At 39.1% G+C, this 22,585-nt stretch overlaps 3 protein-coding genes across 4 annotated transcripts in view; 2 read left to right on the forward strand and 1 right to left on the reverse strand.

Moving 5' to 3' along the window:
- Positions 1 to 2,914, forward strand: part of LOC112139903 (zinc finger and SCAN domain-containing protein 2) — a 6,112-nt gene extending 3,198 nt beyond the window's left edge. The window contains exon 2 of the mRNA XM_024262751.1: positions 1,437 to 2,914. Coding sequence (XP_024118519.1) covers positions 1,437 to 2,338 — 902 coding nt within the window. The 3' untranslated portion in view covers positions 2,339 to 2,914. The remainder of the gene's footprint in view (positions 1 to 1,436) is intronic.
- Positions 2,915 to 3,701: 787 nt separating this feature from the next.
- Positions 3,702 to 15,788, forward strand: LOC112139902 (zinc finger protein OZF). Of its 2 annotated transcripts, XR_002918075.2 has the most exons (3): positions 3,702 to 5,678; positions 12,334 to 14,894; positions 14,978 to 15,788. XR_002918075.2 is itself a non-coding variant. In XM_024262750.2 (2 exons), exons 1-2 carry the CDS (start codon positions 5,507 to 5,509, stop codon positions 13,416 to 13,418), a joined length of 1,257 nt encoding a protein of 418 aa, XP_024118518.1. In that variant the 5' UTR covers positions 3,702 to 5,506; the 3' UTR covers positions 13,419 to 15,788. The 2 variants fall into 2 exon arrangements, 1 of the variants encoding a protein (XP_024118518.1); XM_024262750.2 differs by having other exon boundaries at positions 12,334 to 15,788.
- A 915-nt stretch (positions 15,789 to 16,703) lies between these two features.
- On the reverse strand, positions 16,704 to 22,338 carry LOC112139906 (NLR family CARD domain-containing protein 3-like). The gene is made up of 6 exons (XM_024262754.2): positions 22,283 to 22,338; positions 20,343 to 22,140; positions 19,997 to 20,170; positions 18,618 to 18,791; positions 17,913 to 17,959; positions 16,704 to 17,766 (listed from the first exon to the last, which is right to left on the reverse strand). The coding sequence occupies exons 1-6, from the start codon at positions 22,317 to 22,319 to the stop codon at positions 17,213 to 17,215; spliced, it is 2,784 nt and encodes a 927-aa protein (XP_024118522.2). The 5' UTR covers positions 22,320 to 22,338; the 3' UTR covers positions 16,704 to 17,212.
- Positions 22,339 to 22,585: the final 247 nt, after the last annotated feature.

The following is a 22,585-nucleotide window of genomic DNA, read 5'->3' on the forward strand; positions in this document are numbered from 1 at the left end:
ATGCGCGCCGACACAGCCGGTGTGTGAACCTTAAAAGTCACAGACACGCGCACGCAGGCGCGAGCCAAGCTCAGGATCACGTCTGACACCCGGGTGCAGCAGATCGCCGCGCGGGGCGGGCTTACAGTTTGTGGCTCGGAGCTTGAGGAGTTCTGGTTAGGAACAGTCAGCACGTCAAAAACACGTATTCCTCGACATCATATCTGTCTCTCATTCATTCTGAGAGAGACATCCACAGACGGAGCTGGTAGCCCCTTCGACACGCGGCGACAGAAACACATTTTTTGACGAGCCGCGAGCAGCAAATTCCCTTCGCGGGGTCCTGCAAATCGCGCTTGTTGCTTCCTGGCTCCTCCTTCGCCCAGCTGACTGGAAGAAGGAATAAATAATAGACAGAGGCACTGGACAGACCGCCGATGTCCCGCCTCCAGAGTCATATACCTCACTGTGATTGGTTCATTCAGCTCTGCACATAACAACTGTCATTCATATCAGCCTTGCGGGCCGCACTAACAGTAATCTTTCATATGAAGACGGGGGCCGCAAATTATCATCCTGCGGGCCGCAGATGGCCCGCGGGCCGCGAGTTTGAGACCCCTGATCTAGAGCCAACACAAGATGTCATAAATCGACCCATGTTTTAAAAGTCGCATGTTATGTTGACATTTTTGATGGCCAAACACAGTTTTTTTTTTTTAAGCATAAGCAGCATTTTTCCTAGGCATTAATGATGGCTTCTGCCTGCTGTAAAAATGTGTTTATGAACTCGACGCCCCAGACGCATTTGGTATGAACTACCGTGTAACATTTTTAGCCTCAAAGCTAAATAACCATAGACTGTATATATTATTTCCAGTGCATGGAAGACCTGGATGATGTTACCATCAACAGGTGACAAATGTCTGTTTATTTTGTTGCGCAACAAGTTTTTTTCTTTCTCTCTGCCTTGTGGAAAAAATAAGTTCCCCTGGAAACTGTGGCTTTTCATGTCTTCACTTTCCAAGAGCCTGGCAGGCTGATTTTACACCAATCAATGGAAGCCCAAGAGAGCAGGGAGCTGGGAAGCTAAAAATCTTGATTTTTCCCATCAAAAACAACTAATTAATCTGTAATATCGATATATATTGCCCAGCCATGCTGTTTAGATTAAAGTACTGTGTTTTAAAGTTGCTTTAGCGACTTTCTTCTATCAGCCCCTTGACCCTGAAAAGGATAGTTTATTTTGAAAATGGATGGATGGTGTTTGATGACTAAAACACCAGGATTCCCTCTTAGTGTCTTTTGTATGGATGAGGAAAACAAAGAGAAGCTTTCTTAAAATTGTTCATTTGTAGAGCCTTTTTGACTAAGGTATTTACATTTGTTTATTGGTGCTTGATAATACATAAAGCTATTTTAAAGACATAAAAGGGCTCTTTGTGCTTGTCTACCTACAGTCCAACCCCAGCATTATGTAAGCGAGAAGGAGGATTTCTGCAACAAACTGAGGAACTCCAGAATGGAACGTGAAGAACCAGAACCTGCACAGATTAAAGAGGAACCAGAGGAAGCAGAGCTACCACAAATGAAAGAGGAGCAAGAAAGGCTTTGTATCATTCAGGTTGACGAGCAGCTTGATCTGAAGCAGGAGACTGATACCTTGATGGAGATTCCTACTTATGGGGAAAACGAGCACAATGAAGGAGATCTACACAATCCGCAGAGCTTTGATATAACTGATAGTCAGAGTGAAGAAGGAAACCAAGTTGAAGAATCAACGTCATCTACAGATGAAGAGACAGATCCAGAGAACCAAGATCAGAGGAAGAGAGGGGAGAGAAGTCATGACCAAAATGTGGACAAACAGTCTTGCATAATGTCAGGTGAACAAACAAGAACTTCACATAATGCAACTGTCCAGATTAGAACCGAGTCTGATGACCGATCTTACGTCTGTGAAGAATGTGGTAAAGGGTTTGGTTACTGGTTTACGTTCAAAAATCACATGAGATCTCACACAGGAGAAAAGCCTTATGCTTGTAAAAGATGTGAAACAAGTTTCAGTCAAATATCTCATCTTAAAATGCACATGAGAACTCATACAGGGGAAAAGCCTTTCTCCTGTGGAGAATGTGACAAATTGTTTAGGAGTAAGTCCTGTCTAAAAAGGCACATGCGAATTCATACAGGAGAAAAGCCTTTTTCCTGTAAAGTATGTGATAAAAGTTTTAGTTGTAAATCTAATCTGAAAACACACATGAGAACTCACACAGGTGAGAAGCCTTTTTCGTGTCAAGAATGTGATGCAAGTTTTAGTTATCTAACTAGTCTCAGAAGACACCAAAACTCACACAAATGAGAAGTGCTTTTCTTGTAAAAGAAATATAGGAGAACCTGAGGCGGAAAACATGCACTGTAAAAGAGGTAAACAGGTTTTCATCATCTAAAAGCTTCGAATGCCAAATAAAAAATAAAATTAAAGATCGTTACCTTTCAATCTATATGTAATGTTACAAAAAAACGTTTCACAATTTAAAACAACTGTTACAAGTTTTTTTTTCTTCATAAAATTAAATGTTTTAAATGTACCTCTGAATGTTATTGTTTTGAATTGTAACAGTTAAATGTAAGAGGAAATTCTAAAATACCTTAAGCTCAGTAAACTTTTCCAGTTAGCCACTAGTTGGTTTGTTACATAGTTCAATCGGTCTCAATTAAAAAACTTCAAAGCAAACACTGGAAACTAAGTTATTGTATTTAACATTTGAGACTGAAAACATAAGGTTGTTTGTTTTGTTCTTGTTCTAACAAGGGTTGTGTTTGCCCACCCATTTTTGTTAAGTGGATTTTGAAGTCACAGTCATACACCATGTCAACGTGCACAGAGCTGAAAAATTGTCCAAAAATTACTAATAAATATCATTCTTTGACCACAGTATTTGTCTAATGGCCATGTGTTACGACCCCTGGTCTTTTCTCTTTCTGTCCTTGTATTTGTGGGGTTGCTTTGTCTTCTCTGGGCACTCTGACTTTCTTTCACAGTCCAAAAACATGCTTCAAAGTTTAAACGGTTACCCGAAAGTGTCCCTATTAAGCGTGTGTGTGTGTATGTTACAAATATTATTGGATCATTTTGATCATTACAGGCATGGGCAGACTTAGCAGTTTCACTTCTTCACTGGTCAACTTTTAGACAGCATCAATGTCAAGAAACTAAATGTTTTGATAAGCATTTAAACACTGAAATCACATTGAAATGTTAAACGAGTGTATTTAATATACATTAGGCTATTTTTCATCGAAAAAACCCCCCACTGAATTTATTAAACGTGCTAATTTGTCACCGGGGGTCTTCCTAGTTGAAACAAATTACTGTCTTCTGTTTTTTACTTTAGTTTGTCAAGTTTTTATCAAAAGGAAAGAATGGCTATTTTCTGCCCCTCCCTTGCCTTTCCTCTACTTTTTTGTCCTTTATCTCATCTTTTGGCTTTACATATCTTCTTTTTGAGTTCTTCTCAGTAGAGTCCTCCTGCTCCATGCGGAGCACTGAAAGCATCTTGGAGTCTTGTTCATGATTGACAGAAGATCAGAGTGTAAGATCAACAGGTAAACTGGAGCGGTGTCCAGTTATTCAGTTGCTGTATCGGTTTGTTGGGAAGAGAGAGTTTTGCCTGTCGATCTTCATTCTATAGTCACGAGCTCTGGGTCATGACCGAAAGAATGAGATCCCGACTACAAGTGGCTGAAATGAGCTCCCTCTGTTGGGTGATTGGGCGCTCCCTTGGAGATAGGCTGAGAAGCCTGATCACTGACGGAGAGCTCAGAGTAGAGCCGCTTCTCCTCCACATCAAGAGGAGTTAGTTGAGATGGCTCAAGCATCTGGTCCAGATTCCTCCTGAAGAGGTGTTCTGGACAAAGGCCCCGGGGAAGACCCAGGACACGTTAGAGAGACTACGTCTCTCGGCTGGCCTTGGAACTCCTTGGGCTCCCCCCCAGAGGAGCTGGAAGCAATGGCAAGGGGGAGGGAAGTCTGGGCATCTTTGCTGACTGGTGCCCCCACGACCCAGTCAGGGATGAGCGGAAGAAGATGGATGGATGGATGGAGTTCCCCAGATCCGGTTATTCTTTTTCCTGCAATGTCTTTCTCACGGCACAATGGCTGTGTTGTTTAACTTATATTGTTAGAGTTGAGAGGTGAGATGGTTTTCCTTTGTTGCTTTGTGCATCTGTTATGTTGAGAATATGATAGTAAATAAATATTTAAAATGAACAACTTCCTGATGATTAAACATTTCTCTTTTGAGCCACAGAGGGTTCTCATTTGAATGTAGTCATTTGGCTTATATCATGATGAATAACATTGAAAAAAAAAAAAAAAACTATTGTGATATAAAAATTTCAGCCCAACCCTACTCTTACCTTTGGGAGTAATCATAGACTTTATAATCACTGGACAGCTTGATCCCTCCCTCCTCACATTCCAAATTAGAGCTGGATCCGAGAGGCCAAAATCCCAAAGACTTCTTTTGAGGAATTAACAGTTCTTATTCAGTTTTTTCTGTTTGTCAGGATAACCATTACACATTCCTTAGTATCTTCTAATTTCTATTTTTTCATTTTTTTTCTTTGTTCCAAATTATTCAAACTATAATCTGACCAATCAGATACCTCAGTAAAAACAGAGCCCGCTTTCAGTTGAAGGGTTCTGGCTTTTCAACAAGTTTGCTGCCGGTTAGCAGGAATAGTTGCTCTAGAAACGTGACTGAGTCCAACTTTGACCACTCACTGTAGACTGGCTCCAAATGGCAGTGCCCCTAATGCAGATAAATTGTGACCAACTTGGCTTCATTTCGCAGGAACCAAAAGTGAAGCAATTTCCATGGGTGACATCACAGGCACTTTCTCCATTTCTATATATCCCAATGGGAGTAATCTGCCATCAAGCGAACCGATAAAGAAAACATTTTATGTCCACTTTGTAGTAGTTTACAGGATCATGAGCCTTTAAAGATTATTTTTTTCCTTTGTTTAAAAAAAAAATAAAGTAAACATCTTAATTTTTATAAACATTTTTATTAATATAAACATTTTAAGAGATTATTATTATTGTTGTTGTTGTTGTTATTGTTTCGGATATCTTTAACATTTAAAAAAAAAAGAAAAAGCTCACGTTGTAAAACTCTTTAGCGGAAGTGACGTAACATTCGGGCATACATGAACGTATCCGTAAGCCATTACAGATCGGGGAGTGACAGGCGCTAGCATGCTAGCAGCGTTAGCTTGTGTTCTTCGGACGGTGGTGTTTAGTTCGGACGTTTGTGAGGTTTTTGGACAGAAAGGACGATACGTGGTTCGTGTCGGAACTCTCAGCATTTTCCAAAGTGTCGTAAATGAGTGAATACGTGTTGAACGTAAAGACAACGTGGCTGTGATTGAGAGACTAGCAGATGATCGGAGCTGCTGCTGTTTAGAGGACGGCGGCGTTTGTGTGAGTTTGAGCTGAAGATCTTCTGCAGCTGCAGGAACCATGTCTTCACTTCAGTCTCTGAGAGAGTTTATCAGCGAGCGACTAGCTGCTGCTGCTGAAGAAATCTTCAGACACTGTGAAGGAACCATCGTCCAGTACGAGCAGGAGCTCTGTCGTCAGCGCAGACTGCTGGATATCGCCTTGAAGCCAGAACTCAAGCTGGACTCTATAGGTATGTTCACTTCCACAAGCGAGATAAAGCAAAAAAACACGACTTTAGCAACATTAGCAGATTTTAAATCATGATTCTAAGCTGTTTATCAAAATAAGAAAAATAATGAATGGCTGTAAAAAGAGGGAGAGAAAATGAGAAACAATATTTTCCTTGTCATACTTCCAAAGACAGATAAAACAAGGAAAGCAAGAACAGAATAAAAATAAATTTTGAAAGAAGGTAAAAATTCAGCAATAAGAAAAGTGGAAGAAAATGAGAGGAAAGGCAAAGGTATGGGAACAAATTCTAACTTTGAAAATGTCTTCATTTTTTTTTTTTTTGGATAGTGTTTTTGGCATGTATTTTCGTGCGACCAGCACAAAAAGTGATGATTATTCATTTTGGCCACACATAATGTTTTTTTATGGAGATAAAATAGACTCTGATTTGTGGGTGCGAAATAATTGATTTGTCCATAAATTAGGATTTGTGCCTCCATATTTTAGATTTGTGTGTATGTAATTTAGGATTTGTGCTTAACTTTGGATTTGTGCATGTATAATTTTTGATTTGTACATAACTTTGGATTTATTCATGTGTAATTCTTGATTTGTGCATAAATTTGGATTTGTGCATGTGTAATTCTTGAATTGTAACTCATAATACATTTTGTGCAAAAGTAAAAAAGCTACAAAATAAAAAAAAATACAAAATACAATTTACACATGCACAAATAGAAATTACAACAGCTTGAAACTAATTACACATGCAAATCTTTAAAAATTACGCACAAATCCCCTTTTACGCACACACAAATTTGTCTGTTAAAACTTGACATTTTCCTTACTTAAAAAGATATGCCTGATAATTAAAATAAAAAAAATAGTCTAATTAAGGATTTTTTTTTTAAAAGAACTTAAAAAAATAAAAATATCTCCCAGAACTGATCACTTTCTCTCTGCCACCCCTCCACTCTCAGTGCCTCCAACACGGGGCTCTGTCCCGAGCGCTGGTCCCCAGTCACGGGGATAACAAGCGGTGCCCGACCCTTTTAAACTCCCGCAGATCCAAATAGGCAATTTGTGCATGTAGAAATTGTACTTTTTTTTTTTTTTTTTAACTTATGCACAAAACATATTATATGAGTTACAAATCAAGAATTACGCACACACATATCCAAGTTATGCTCAAATCCTAATTTACGTGCAAGTCAAGAATCAATTGGAGTGAGACTTTTTTCTCTCCATAGTTTTTGGCCACACGTATTTAAAGTTAAAGTCTCATTATTTGTCAGGCTGCAGAAACAGCACTCGCATACCATTTGGTGGTATGACAGTAACCATAATCCTAACCATAGTCCCCTCTTGGTCCATGTGGCCAAGAAAAAAGTTCAGGACTGGCTGTATGCTTTTAGATAATTTCTTACAAATTGGCACTTGTTCTTTTTTTTATATATATAGTAATGCCACCCCATACTGTTTTTTGCCTTCATTGAAGTGTTTTTGTTTCTTTTGCTTCTTTAAATTGTAAGTGGTGTATACCTTTATAGCGCTTCCTATCTTCCTTCAGAGGCCCAAAGGGCTTCACAGTTACAGACCCATTAACCGATACATTCATACACTGGTGGTGGCTCCGCTGCTGAACACTGGCACCGACCTTCCACCAGAATGTGGGGCTCAGTGTCTTGCCCAAGGACACTTCGACACAAGGCGGGAATCAAACCCGCAATCTTCTGATCATGTGTCGGCTTTAGTTAAATTTGACAATGAGAAGACAGAAAATCTTTTTTTTTTTTCTCTGATAGGAAAAAATAAATACATTAGTGAATTTAATACTTGAAATGTTTTTCCAAGTAAAAATAATGTTTATAGTATAAAATACATTTCTTTAACATTTAAATGGGATTTCAGTTTTTAAATTCTTATCCAAACATTTGGATTATTGACATTGTCCAAAAGTGGGCCAATTAGGAAGTTATTTGACATTTTTCACTATAAGTAAAGATTTAAAATAACAATAATAATACAACCGCTCCAGAGAGCCCCATTTTATTTTTTGCCTGGGGACCCCAAACTGTTCGCCACTGTCCAGAACATTCTGATCCAAGTGAAAGTGGACCAGTAACTACTCATGTTGGAGTAGACACTAAGAAACATATTTATAAAGACAAAGTCTACATGTCTTTGTTTTGAATACAACTCTTGAATATGAAACTCACCCTGTTAACCCTTCCGCTCTCCTTAGCTTGTTTACATTAAAAGTGGGGTCATCTGGTAATTTTTTTTTTTTTTTTTTAAACTTTGCATAAAACCTACTGTTGCTCTCAAATGCTTACTTCTGACTTCCGTCTAGCTAAGAGAAAGACAACTTCAGGCCTAGAGGTCCACTGTGTCTGCACGATTTCCAGATATCCAGGACCTACTCATGGCTGATTACCAGGTTCAGGTGTTTCCAGCCAATTAGAACATGCCAGAGAAAGATATGCTGGAAAACATGCAGGAATGCAGGTGTAGGTAGAAGATGTGCTCGGCCTGTCAGATCGGCTCGGGGGCCTGCAACTAGTGATGACGTCACACAACTGTAACAAACGAGTTGGCTAATTTGCTGTTATTCTGTACTGAAACTGACGTTTACAATAAAGTTTATTTTTAAAAAAAGAAAAGAAAAAGTGTTAAGATCTGCTCGGGCTATTATTTATTATTTTGGCCCTCGGTGTTTGTGTAACGGAGCAGAACGTGAGCTGCATATTCTAGCGGGATTTCATCCGGTCCGTGCGACCTGTTCAACATTGGCAGGATGTATTTAGAAAAAATACATGCGAATAACTACTTTCTTTTTTTAATGTGCGACCAACAACAAGCTAGCATGCTACTCGCTAGCACCCACTTTAGCTCAGACGTCATGCTTCCCAGCCTGATTTCTCTCTATTAAAATAACGATCATTATCCTGTGATGATTCCTCTCCATCGGATTATTTCGTTGTCAGGGTTTTTGCGGCTGTTTGCAAATATTCCTTCTCCTTTTGTGATTCTTAACGTATTTGTTCGGACCTCCTCGGTTTTTTACTCGGGAAGAATCCGTGCATTGTTATGGCGGAAGTGTCTGTGTAATTCCCCGTGTCACGCGACAGTGGTCTAATAGTCCGGACTAATCACAATCTTACACGTCATCTATGCGCCAGCCCCCGAGCCGATCTGACAGGCCGAGCACATTTTCTACCTACACAGGCCTCTGAACCTGTAGTTGCCTATCCCTGGTCTAGCTTCTATTTTTCTCTCCAGTAAGGTCATAGAATGATGGATGAAAGACTTTTTTGAAACAGACTGAATCAAAACAATCTCATGTAGAGCGCTCATCTAGACACTTCAAATAAAGATAGGTGCTAACAAGAGTTTATTAATGGGATGCAACAAGGAGCCAAGCAGATACATGGCAGTTGGAGAATGAGAGAGACTAACCTCCTCTTTTCTCCTAAAGGTCTGCAACCATTCATGACTGCAAACTTATTTTTTCTTCATTTTGTCCTGTTCAGCAGCTGATCAAACAGATATGAGCATAGGGTCTCCTTTTTTGGGATAGACGTTACTGTTACATAAGGGGGTTCATTTAGCTACAAATACTAGGGCTGCCACGATTAGTCGACTAATCGACAACTAATCGACTATTAAAATAGTCGACGACTAATTTAATAGTCGATTAGTCGTTACTTCATATTAAATGGAGTCAGTGTAGTAAAGTTGAAAGTTATAATGGTGTTATGCTAGCTTATTGGACTATTTTGGCATTTATTAAGGTTTTTTAGGCTATTTTGGAGTTTTTATTTCAGCTACATGCTAGCTGTCTTTGCTAACTTAGGCTTTTTTTAGGCTAATTTGGCCTTTAACTCATATTTTAGTTGGCTATCAGCATCTTCAGCCATCGTCACTAGCATCTTTTGCGGCCAAATTCAGCTTACATTTCATCTATAATGATGCTAGTGTGAATATATATATATATATATATATATATATATATATATATATATAGTTTTTAGTTAGTTTAAAGTGAATGATGTTTAAGATTTGTGTTTTACATCAACTTTGTGCATGACCCAATTAGTCGACTAATCGGAAAAAATAATCGGTGATTAGTCGATTATTAAAATAATCGTTTGTGGCAGCCCTAACAAATACACAAGGTGTCTATTTGTGTAATATAGGGATGCAGCAGATCACAAAACTCACGGTTTGGATCGTGTCACGGTTTTAGGGTAACAGTTGGATCATTTTTTTGGATCAGTAAAAATCACTCACATATTACATTAAACATTTGCTCATTGAGACCTATTAATAAAAACAAATTACCTTTGAACTTTCAACACTAACAAATAACTAAAACTTGTCGTTTCTGATGACATTTACATGTCTTGAGATCAAATCTAAAAAATAAATGCTTGAAAATAATTTTGAAATTTACCAAATCAGTCTGCAGTAACCCCCAAAATGCTCATTTTTTTGTGCCCCTCCAATTCCATGTCCATTTAATATTCTAAATAAAATGGTTACAATTAAACTTTCATTATTTTTTGGTACTAACTGATTTATTGAAATTGTGGGAACATTTCAATATTTAAAATTATTATTATTATCCGTAGAACATGTCCACATGAGACGCTACCCTGTCTGCTTTTTCTGGTGAACTTATGACACCTTTTGCTTGTCATTCTTCCCTTCCCTGTTATAGACGGAGCAGCGGCTTTGTCCTGCCACAGCGGGACAGCTGCTGCTCCTTTCTGAAAGATTCTCTTAAGGCAGACATGGAGACGTGTACAGATTCTTTTATTTGTCTCTTAAAAAAAATAAACCCAATCTTGAATCACTTGTGTTCTCCGTGAAAAGGTCAAGAAACGCATTTGACAGAAGCGTCTCCCACAGGTGGCGGGAACTTCGGGTCCTGCCACGAAATCAGGGAGCTTTGGAAAACTGTCAAGCAGCAACTTTGACGCTTTATCAAAGACGGTGTACATGAATTTAACGCAAATTGTATTCTGTGTTTACAGACAATTGCTTGTAATGCACGCATGAGGTGGTGGTGATGTGTGTTCGCGCACGTGTGTGCCGAACAGTGGCTACTGATCCGTATGGACCACGGATTATCTGTGATCCATTACACCCCTAGTTTAAACCCCATTTATACTTGAGGTTACACTTTCTTTCAAAATATTCTTGTGTATTTCTTTTTGAACTGAAAAGAGAGATAGAGAATGAGAGTACAATAAAGAAAAGGGGTCAGAGAAACAGATCAAAGGAATCTCCATACCTCTCCAAACTATTACAAGTCACAGTCCAGGCTCAGTAGGACCAATGTAGAAGCCCCCAATCCAAAAAGAAAGGGGAGCACAGAGAATGCAACCGCTAGCTCTGTCATCAATCCAAAATGCTTTTTAACCCCATAACTGCCCTATAACGATAAGGACAAAGCTTTTGTTAATTCAACGCATGAACAAAAGTCTGACTAATCAGACGCTGTTTCCATTGCACATCGTTCACTTTCAGCTTATCACAGAGTAACAGCACCCACTGTTTTGCATCAGTGATTTGGCAGAGTTTTTACGCCGGATGCCCTTCCTGACACAACCCTGTACTTGAGGGGCACAGGGACCCAGTTAGGCAGCAGCGTCAAGGGACTTGCCTAGGGACCCAATCTGGGTGGGGATCAGTGGACAACCCTGGAATCGAACCCAGGGCTCCTGAGTGCCAGCCCTTCACCTAGCCCACTGAGCCACCCAGCCGCTTATGGTGTTTCCATTGCACATATGTTCAAAATGTAAGTTTTATGTTGTGTAATATGCAGTAATGATTACTGAAAAGTTTACAATCATTATGGTATTAATTTTCTTTACTTGATCGAAAATATGTAGCAATGATTACAGGATTATTGTAATTATGTGTTCTAATGATAATCAATGATTAGATATTGTGTGAATCATTAATGTTTACTGAAAAAATATAAGAATTCTTTCAGAGAATGTTTAATAAGAACTCTGTTAATTTAAAACTTGATCTCAATGTGTAATGATTCTTTTTCTGAATTTGTATTTTGATGATAATCAATGAGTATTATATATCTGTTACATGATATATGATTGATGTTACCATTTACTGAAATAATGTTTGATTAGATTAATCAATAATCAACAAGCACTTCACTTTACTATTGGGAATTACAAAAAAAAAAGAGAAAAGAAACAACAACCGGATTACATAATTATGCAAAACAGTAAAATTAAGTAATTAAGTAGGGATGTAATTATATAAATTCGCTTCTTCCCACTCCTTTTCAAGCAATCAATCAAACTCTACTGACTTTAGTTAATTATCACAAAAAATTAATGAACCAAATGTGACATAAGTGTGTTTTATTTATGTTTTCTATTTTCTAATCAATACATTTAATTTTTTCTTTAATGAGTTTGAAATAATTGTTTTGTCCTGTATTTTTTCAATCTATGCTTGAAATAAACCAATCAAATCAAATCATTCTAGAAATATTGAAAAAACACAGTTTTGCATTACATTACATTTTTTATAAAAATCTTTAGCAGTCAGGGCTCTGACTGAGGTTATTTAGATTTCTATTGGTACTCTACAGGGCACAAGTCCTTTGTAAATGGGTTTCTTCTTTGTCTCTGCAGTCCTTCCCCAGCATTATGCAAGTGAAAAGGAGGATCACCGCAACCGCCAGAGAAACTCCAACATGGATCATGATGAGCCAAAACCTCCACAGATTGAAGAGGGACAAAAGGAACCAGAACCTCCGCAGATGGAAGAGGACCTAAATGAATCAAAACCTCCAAAGATTAAAGAGGAGAATGAAGAACCCGGATCTCAGCTGATTAAAGAGGAGCAGGAGGAACTTCCACAGATTGAAGAGAAAAAGGAGGAAAGAGAACTTAAACACATAAAAAATGAGCAAGAAGGGCTCTGTATCAGTCAAGATGAAGGCCAGCTTGATCTAAAAAAAGAGACTAATACCTTGATGGAGATTCCTACTTATGAGGAAAATGAGTACAGTGGATCAGATCTTATCAGTCAGCAGAACTTTAATGCAACAGATAGTCAGGTTGAAGAAGGAAACCAGCATGAACGATCAACATCAATTACAGATGGAAAGACAGACCGACTGAACATGGATCAGAGTAAGAGAACAGACAGAATTCGTGTTAATAATCTTCCAGTCAATATAAGAATGGAGTCTGATGACAGACCCTATGTCTGTGAAGAATGTGGCAGAAGTTTTGGTTTTTGGTCTCAGTTCAGAATTCACATGAGAACTCACACAGGAGAAAAGCCCTTTTCATGTAAGGAATGTGATAAAAGTTTTTGCGAAAAATTTAATCTCAGAAGACACATGAGAACTCATACAGGTGAGAAGCCTTTTTCTTGTATAGAATGTAATGCAAGTTTTAGTCAGATTTGTAGTCTCAAAAGACACATGAGAATTCACACAGGAGAAAAGCCCTTTCCTTGTAAAGTATGTGATACAAGTTTTAGTGATGCATCTACTCTCAAAAGACACATGAGAACCCATACAGGTGAAAAGCCCTTTTCTTGTAAAGAATGTGATAAGAGTTTTACTCATATATCTAACCTCAAGTTACACATGAGAACTCACACAGGAGAGAAGCCTTTTTTTTGTAATGTATGTAATAAAAGATTTAATGAGAACTCTAAACTTAGGAAACACAAGGAAATTCATAGTAGAGAACTTGTGCAATAAAATACATTCAGGGTTTAGACAAGATGGGTCAAATATTGTGAAATGTTTGAGAAAGTAACTGGGATTCTATACAGAACCCTTGCATAAAGATTGAAGTGTGCTGAAAACATACTTTGATTGTCATGATGTGAAAATCTAAAATTTTATTACATGAATTTTAGAGTTTTCATCATCAATAGGTCAAAAAATGTACTAAGAATGAGACAGTGATCCTTTGTTTACTGCGCTAGTTACTTTCTAAAAATAACCTTGGATAAGTGAAATCCACAATGTAGGACTATAGATGTTTTAAGTTTGTAAAACTCCTCACTGCGCACTTTATATACTTGTCTCAGACAAACATGAACATTTTCAAACTTTTCGCTCTTGTTAAATTCTCAAAATTCAAATCAGGAGACACTGCAGAGGAGGTTGGATGACAAGATCAATCACCAATCAGAATGCAGAACAGAGAGCACTATTTAAAAAAAAAAAAAAACTTGCAAAATTGCACTGAAAAAAAAAAATCAGAGAAACAGCAAGAGCACGAAAGGTGAACTGCGATATAGTGAAGGACTACTGTACATTCAATCTATGTGTAATGAAATTGCACAATATGAGTTGTCACTAGTGCAACAAAATTTATAGGTTCTCTTTGGTCAGTGTGTCATTTATGCATTAAAACCATAATGTCGCCAGGATCAAATTTATGACTTGCTAAGTAAAAAGTGATTCACGCAGTCATTGACAGCAAGAAATTAATTTTCCATTTTTTTTAGCCATGTTGAGAACATTTATTTCTGTTGGGATAAAAACTGTTCTGGAGTTTTTTTTAACCCCTTATTTTGCTTGACCTGTTATGTCTGCCTGAAGGCAAAAGGTCTAATATGGGGTGACTGGGATGTGAAGTGTATTTGATGATGTACTCTGTTCTGTTGAGGCAGCAGGAACTGTGTAGGTTTTCCTCTGACCCATTTTACAAATGTACAGTTGTAAAATACTTTCTATTGTGGGATACTAGAAGGTCACCAGCAGTCTTTGGGTGATGTTATTTTTCCTGAGTAAAGTCTCTACTGGGGATTTTTCAGCAGCCCAGTGGTGTTTGTGCTCCAGGTTAAGGTCTTCTCAGTGAGAACTCCCAGGAAGTCTACCACCCTCTGTACACAGTCCCTGCTGATGAATAGTGGAGGAATGTCTTTGTTATTTTCAGTTATTTGGTCTTTTTACGTGTTGACTAGTGGGTTGTGTGTTGAACACCATGTGCACAGCCGCTCCACCTCATCACTGTAGGCAAACTCATCCCCATCAGAGATGAGCCTCACCACTGTAGGATCATTTACAAACTTTGGGATGGTTTGCAGTGAGGCAGAAAGGCTTGTATGGGGACTGAACAGAGGACTGGACAGAGGACTGGGTACACAACCCTTGGGGAAACCGCTACTGAGGCTTTGTGATGCGTACTCCCTGCCATATCTGTTGGCTGTTATTGCTGTCAAGGTGGGTTTCAATTTTCTTCTTTTAGTCTGCTTTATATTTTTTAAAGCATTCATCTTGGTTTGGGCTACACTCTTTATTTCCAGACTTGTCAGCAGTGTTCCTCTTCAGAAGCTCTTTAGGGCTTCCGGCTGGAGTAGATCCAGATGCGTTTGTTCACCGTGACCCTGTATGTGCAGTTCTTTGTGTAGCAGTCTGGGGACAACTCCAGGCTATGGTGTTTAAACACTTCCCTACCAAAGCAGTCTTGGGAGGAGGGGAGGCGGACATTAATGAAATGACAGACAAATATGTAGCAAATTTAATGGAAAGTAAAAATAAAAATTTCTACAAAGTATAAAAATCATTTAGCAAAGTATAACATTATAAGCTTACGCTGAGTAAACCAAAGGCACTTGCTAAACTCGTTTGGATTACATTGCACATTCTGTTGTAAGGCAAAGCTTGGTGTTTAATCTGCTGTAACTGAACAGGCAATAAACACTCTAAAGTGATTTTTGAGGATAGAGTTGTGATAGAGCTGTTGTTTGAGAGGCTGCAACTTGTTTATGGTCGCATCTATCAGATGTCTAACAAAATAATAACGCCTTCATGCAATGCAGCAACAGTTTCCATTCATATGAGGATCTTATGAATATCAGCTTAGTTATAGATCCCATCATGATGCTATTTTTCATTTCATTAAATTATTTCCCTTTCTCTTTGATATGTGCTAAGTCAGCATTTTATTTTTTCTAATCTTTTGACAGTTTATTATTATGTATTTATCGATGTATATTTATTTTCTGAAAATAATCATTTCGCAGTGATTATGATGTGTACATCTATTATTTAACAGTGATTGTGATACTTTTGAGTCTTAAAATATGCTGAATAAATACTCCTCTAAGAACTTTCCTTTATTGCTCCGCAATCTGTTCCATGCTTGAATCTGTTGTCAGAATTTGCATGTTTTTAAGGAAAATGTTCTGCAGTTGAACTGCTGCTAGTTTGTCCTTTTTCCTCTTAAGTTTCATGAAGTACTGGCTCTGATATCACCTCGTCTTCTTCAGTGCTGTTCTTTTCTGTCTTTAAGTCGGGTGGTCTTAAATCTGCCTGCATTTAGTTGGATCCTGCTGCAGATTGAAGGTTTGCAGAAAACACCCTTGATAAGAAGCTCAAAGCTTTCTGCAGACTACCACCTCACAGGTTCTTCTTCACAAATCTTCTTCATGACAGACCAAAACCAAACTTTCTTGTTTTGGTTTTTTCCATTTGTTTCTTTTCTCTGGTTTAGACTTTGCTTTTGTTGATTTTTTTAGCCCTCCTCACAGATCAGCAGGTTCTTTGGAGGCAGAATCTTCTAACCAATCACAAACAGCAGCTCGTGAAAGATACTCTTGTATATGTATATATATATATATATATATATATATTTGTCTATTTTTATTGAAAATTCCATCAAGAACTTATTCGTAGATAAATATGATAATTTTAAATGATAATTTTTCATATAAATGTGTCAATTAAAATTAAATTTTTAAAACTGAAAATGTTCAATTTGGAAAACGTTTTCACAGTTCATAGCCGTAGACTTTCTAGAATCTTGCAAATTGTCTTCGGAAAGCATCAGCTCACGTCAGTTTCATTAAAGCACAGTGAATAAGCATTTGTCATCTGAAGAAACGATTTTTACACAAATGTTCTCAGGGCTATGGGTGAGACTTTTTGGTTCTATTTCTTCTAATTTATAGAATGTTAAATTCAGCTCAAAGATCAACAGCAGGAAATCCCGAAGCTTTCTCTGGGAAAGACAAACACAATCAGCAAATATATATATATATATTTTCTTCACTGAGGATCAGTCAAGACAAAGCTTCAGAAACAAAGGCCTGACGAGATGCCATCAGTTTGGATTCAGTCGTTAATAATCCACTTCTTCTTATCAGGATATCTTTGTAGATTTTGCAGTATTCCAACAACATCAATTTGATCATTAAAGACATGGAAAATGAGCTGGGATAGCAGTTTGAGGAACCTTTATGGAGAAAAAGCCAAATGAAAGCAGATACATTCTCTACAGCATCATGAATGACTAAATGTAAATATTTTGGCTATTTTTAAACTTGAACATTGTTATAAATACGGTAGAAACAAGTCAATTTGATCAAATAAAATATTAAAGATTTGTTACAGAATTAAAGAGGTAGACATGTGAAAAAGTACAAATGTTTATCCAAAGAAGAAAATATTTTTTGTAGTCAAAGCAAATGTGAAGAGACAGAACATGAACTGACTGAACAATCTGTTCAATAGGAAGTTTGTCTGACAGAACCACAACCTTAACTCTGATCACACAGAACTACAGAGGACCCAGGACAGCCTCTAAACCCAAATCCAGGGTAAAGAGGTTCAGCAAATGTAGTGCTGAAAGTATAGAGGTGGATTGGGGAGTTAGAGGACACTTTGAAGAAGGACAGAGTTCCAGCAGAACAGTCCACATACACTGCTACTCTGTAAGAGGAAGAGGAGGTAGAGGGGGAGGAAGAGGAGATGTATGTTTCTCTGTTATCGTGGCAGACAGAGTAACCACGATCATGAGTGCAGATCAGAGTCCAGGACTGATTGTTCCATCCAAACAAACAGTCATTACCGTTTCCTTTTCTTCTGATTCCTCTGTAACTCACTGATATGTAAGCATGATCTGTCCATTCAACCTCCCAGTAACAGCGACCAGTCAGACCATCTCTGCACAGCAGCTGATACCAGTGATCAAATCTGTCTGGATGATCAGGATATGACTGAAGCTCCTTCTCAAAGGTCACCTTCCTGTTGTTGTCAGACAGTTTGAGGTTTCTGTTCACTGTGTTTGTGTCGATTGTGAGGTGACAGGAATCTGATGGAGAAACAAACACAATCCAGATGCAGTTATTGATCCATCACCTGTTCACTGATGGACTCGTGAATAAGTGAGGAGACTGTTTTAAGATGTTCGAATGTGAACTGCTTTGTTGTTAGGAATCAAATAAAAATCACACTTACACTTCCTCAGACCTGGAGTCAACCACTGGACTCCAGCAGGCTCCGCCCTAAAAGAACAGGAGGTTCAGAGCAGTACAGTCTCTTTTAAGAGTCAAACATAGACATTACATGGCTGTCATCCTCCGATTGTTCTACACTGATTAAGGAACATTCTAACATATGGAAACATCAACTGTGAAGTTCTGTCCTGACATGTCACATTCAAGCAGCTTTAAGGGTCGTCTCTGTGTGCAATTCCAAGATTTAATCAACCTTTGTTTATGCATACCATCTGCAGTGTTTTGCATTTTGTGATATAGTTTAACACAGCACATAAATACCCAGTGTATACACCGGATAAATACCCAGTAGTTATACATAGCCAGTAGGTACCACATAAGTATGAACCAAATAGTGCAGCACGAATAAACAGCAAGTACCAAGTAGGTACACAAAAAAAGTACAATGTGAATACTAGTAAATACCTTGCAAGTACTGTAGTGCAAAAGGAAACATTACCATTCATCCATCTTCCTCCGCTTCATCCGGGATCGGGTCGCGGGAGGAACATTACCATTATGTTTATATGCTTCACAGCACTATGTAAACATTTGTTCTTTAAGTATTTAGCTAATTTTGCATGTTTAAGGATAATCGTTACTAGCGTGAAATTAAATGGGAATGTTATACAACTAGAATGCAAACCATATCAAGGTCTCTCCATACCTGAGAGTGTTCAGTCTCCAGTGTGGATCCTCCAGTGCAGCAGAAAGCAGCTTCATTCCAGCCTCTCCTGGATGATTGTAGCTCAGGTCCAGCTCTCTCAGATGGGAGGGGTTGGACTTCAGAGCTGAAGCCAGAGAAGTACATCCTTCCTCTGTGATCAGACAACCTGACAGACTGGAGACACAATAAACACACATGGCAGAAAGAGTGAGAGAACTTCGGTGAGGCTAAAGCTAACTATGCTTGCACTCAGTGACAGTTGTGAATGATTTAACATGAACAACATCCTTAACTTTGTCCAGCAGGAATATATATATATCAGAGCAATATGGATCCATATTTGGCTCATGAGTAACATGTGTGACCCAGCTCACAATGTTACTGAAATTTAAAACACAAAAAATATTGTTCACCTGTATTAATATTTTGCCTGCTTTCAGCTGGAGACATTACAAGTTACAAAGGAAAAGAAAGATTGTCTCCATCTCAAATCTCAAAAAGAGAGTTGGTAAACGTCTGGTGGATACATGTGAAGAAGTGTATAGTGATAGGAATTCTGGGTAATGTGCCAGCCCCTGCTCCTTGCTCTCAAACATTTGTCTTAACATCTTCTTGCCAATCCTTTATTCATGTTTTGTTTTTTTTATCGCAAGTTATTCAAGTTATAAATTGACCAATCAGGTACCTCAGTAAAAAAGCATGTGATGCCCGGTGGCCCCAGCTCAAATTTTTGACAGATTTTCCCGATTTTCCTTTCAGCGGAAGGGGTGTGGACTTCAAACAAACTTACACATGATTGGTGGCAGTAGTTGACCTAGAAACATTGGGTTAGACCAACTTGGAGCCAACTCTGTTGTCTGGCTCCAACATGGTGATGTCAGTATTAGGGAAAAATGGTGATTGAATTGGCTTGATTTCATTCAAACTGGAGGTAAGTCATTTTCTTTGGGTGACATCACACCAGGCTGTGTCCATTTCTATAAACAGTCTATGCCAGTCAGCAAGGCGCTCTTGCCATTTACTTACTTTAGTTGAATAATGCATGTTGGTTAGACTGAAGTTAGACCCCCTCTCTTGCAAAGCCCAGTATCAGTATCAGAGTTCAGGTGACCATTGCCACTGAACTCTGGCACCTTCACCTTTCTGTCAAAGTTAACCTGTCACTATGAATGTGCCTTCAAATACAAAACAAATTTACATTAGGCTTAGCTGGATACTGTTAGATAAACTTTGTGGGTTTTTTTTTACATGACAAACATGCAACAAAAAAAACAAAAAAAAAAAATTGTCACTGTAATAATCAGAATCTAAGTCACATCGCAAATCTTCTTAGAGAAAACAAGACAGAATGTGAAAAAAAGATTTTAAATCAACCTGACCTGAGATTCTCCAGTTTACAGTGTGGACTCTCTAGTCCGGCTGACAACAGCTTCACTCCTGCATCCTGCAGGTTGTTGTTACTCAGGTCCAGATCTCTGAGACTGGAGGACTGGGAGCTGAGAACTGAAGACAGAGCTGCACAGCTTCTCTCTGACAGATTACAGCCACTCAGTCTGAAGAAAAAAATATACAGGGTGTGCATTTTCTTTTTCATCATTATTCGGTCCAAAGGAGATATTTTACTTTTGAATAAGCACTACTAATAAATGTTTTTTGGGGAAAAAAGTAAATTCATTTGATTTTATCATATAAAATAAATGTGATTGCTTCAATGAGAGTTCTTACAGAGCTTTGTTGGAGGCTTTGATCACTGGTAGCAGCCTCAGAAGAGCCTCCTCTGAAGCAGAGTATTTCTTCAGGTCAAACACTTCCAGATCTTCTTCTGATGACAGTAAGATGAAGACCAGAGCCGACCACTGAGCAGGAGACAGTTTATCTGTGGAGAGACGTCCTGACCTCAGGAACTGTTGGATCTCCTCCACTAGAGAACCATCATTCAGTTCATTCAGACAGTGGAACAGGTTGATGCTTTTCTCTACAGACAGATCCTCACTGATCTTCTCCTTGATGTACTGGACTGTTTCCATATTGGTCTGTGAGCTACTTCCTGTCTGTGTCAGCAGATCTTGTAGGAGACTCTGATTGGTCTGCAGTGAAAGACCCAGGAGGAAGCGGAGGAACAAGTCCAGGTGTCCATTTGGACTCCTTAGGGCCTTGTTCACAGCACTCTGGTAGAACTGGACTGAGCTGTTCTGAAAAAAAGTAAAAAACCAAGACTTTTTCTGCTCTTCCTCCATAAGGTTGACTCCAGAGTTGATGAAGGTCAGGTGGACATGAAGAGCAGCCAGAAACTCCTGAACACTCAGATGGATGAAGCAGAACACCTTGTCCTGGTACAGACCTTTCTCCTCAATAAAGATCTGTGTGAACACTCCTGAGTCCACTGAGGCCTCTTTAATATCGATGCCACACTCTGTCAGGTCGGATTCATAGAAGATCAGGTTTCCTTTCTCCAGCTGCTCAAAAGCCAGTTTTCCCAGAGACTCCATCATCTCCCTGCTCTCTGGACTCCAGTGAGGATCTGTCTCAGCTCCTCCATCATACTTGATCTTCTTGATTTTGGCCTGAACAACCAGGAAGTGGATGTACATCTCAGTCAGGCTCTTGGGCAGCTCTCCTCCCTCTCTGCTCTTCAGCAGATCCTCCAGAACTGTAGCAGTGATCCAGCAGAAGACTGGGATGTGGCACATGATGTGGAGGCTTCGGGATCTCTTGATGTGGGAGATGATCCTTCTGGCCTGCTGTTTATTTCGCAATCTCTTCGTGAAATAATCCTCCTTCTGTGGATCATTGAACCCTATGATCTCTGTCACCATGTCAACACAGTCAGCAGGAATGTGATCTGCTGCTGCAGGTCGTGTGGTTATCCAGAGGCGAGCAGAGGGAAGCAGTTTCCCCCTGATGAGGTTTGTCAGCAGATCACCCACTGAGGTGGACTTTCTAGGGTCATTTAGGATCTGAGTCTTGTGGAAGTCCAGAGGAAGTTGACACTTATCCAGACCATCAAAGATGAAGATGATCTGGAAGTCTTCAAAGCTGCAGATTTGTGCTTCTTTGGTTTCAGGGAAGAAGTGATGAACAAGTTCCACCAAGCTGAACTTCTTCTCTTTCAGCACATTCAGCTCTCTGAAAGTGAATGGAAATATGAAGTGGATGTTCTGGTTGGCTTTGTCTTCAGCCCAGTCCAGAGAGAACTTCTGTGTTAAGACTGTTTTCCCGATGCCAGCCACTCCCTTTGTCATCACGGTTCTGATTGGTTCTTGTCTTCCAGCTGGGAGTTGAAAGAGCTCTTCTTGTCTGATGCTGGTTTCTGCTCTGTCTGCTTTCCTGGATGCTGCTTCAATCTGTCTGACCTCATGTTCTTCATTCAGCTCTCCAGTTCCTCCCTCTGTGATGTAGAGCTCTGTGTAGATCTCATTCAGAAGGGTTGGGTTTCCTGCTTTAGAGATTCCCTCAAACACACACTGGAACTTCTTCTTCAGACCAGATTGGACTTTATGTCGACAAACTGCAGCAGGAGATCCTGAATGAAGACAACAATCAGAGTTAATAAACTGTATGCAACCCTGAATGATGAGGATTTGAATCCATGTTGTTCCATGTGTTGAGACATCAGTAAATCTTCATTTATCCAGCAGGTGAAACCTTCAGAGAAATCCTCTTACTGCTCTGCAGTCGATCAGCCAGCTCCTCCTGCTTCATTCTCCTCAGGAAGTTCTCTGTGATCTTCATCAGTGACTCTCTGCTGCTCCTCTGCTCTTCATCTTTATCCTCCAGTTCCTCCTCATCCTCCCTCTGACTCAGAATCTTCTGGATCTTCTTCAGCTCCTTCTTCACAAAAGTAACAATGTTGTCCTCCAGCAGCTGCAACAGAATTCTAGATGAATGAGCCAATCAGAGTGAAGTCATGGAGCCAAACATCAGCTCCATGTTGGACACACTGACAATCCACTGGTCTACAAAGTGCA

Source organism: Oryzias melastigma, linkage group LG2 (assembly GCF_002922805.2).
Source record: "Oryzias melastigma strain HK-1 linkage group LG2, ASM292280v2, whole genome shotgun sequence".
Classification (NCBI taxonomy): Eukaryota; Metazoa; Chordata; class Actinopteri; order Beloniformes; family Adrianichthyidae; genus Oryzias; species Oryzias melastigma.

Excerpts from the sequence above, each read along its gene's own strand:
- LOC112139902 (XM_024262750.2), top strand. The coding sequence starts at position 5,507 with ATGTCTTCACTTCAGTCTCTGAGAGAGTTTATCAGCGAGCGACTAGCT. Across the intron at positions 5,679-12,333 it reads ACTCAAGCTGGACTCTATAG|TCCTTCCCCAGCATTATGCA; the intron begins GTATGTTCACTT and ends TTGTCTCTGCAG.
- LOC112139906 (XM_024262754.2), bottom strand. The coding sequence starts at position 22,319 with ATGAAGCAGGAGGAGCTGGCTGATCGACTGCAGAGCA. Across the intron at positions 22,141-22,282 it reads GGCTGATCGACTGCAGAGCA|GATCTCCTGCTGCAGTTTGT; the intron begins GTAAGAGGATTT and ends GTCTTCATTCAG. Across the intron at positions 20,171-20,342 it reads AAAGCCTCCAACAAAGCTCT|ACTGAGTGGCTGTAATCTGT; the intron begins GTAAGAACTCTC and ends TTTTTTCTTCAG.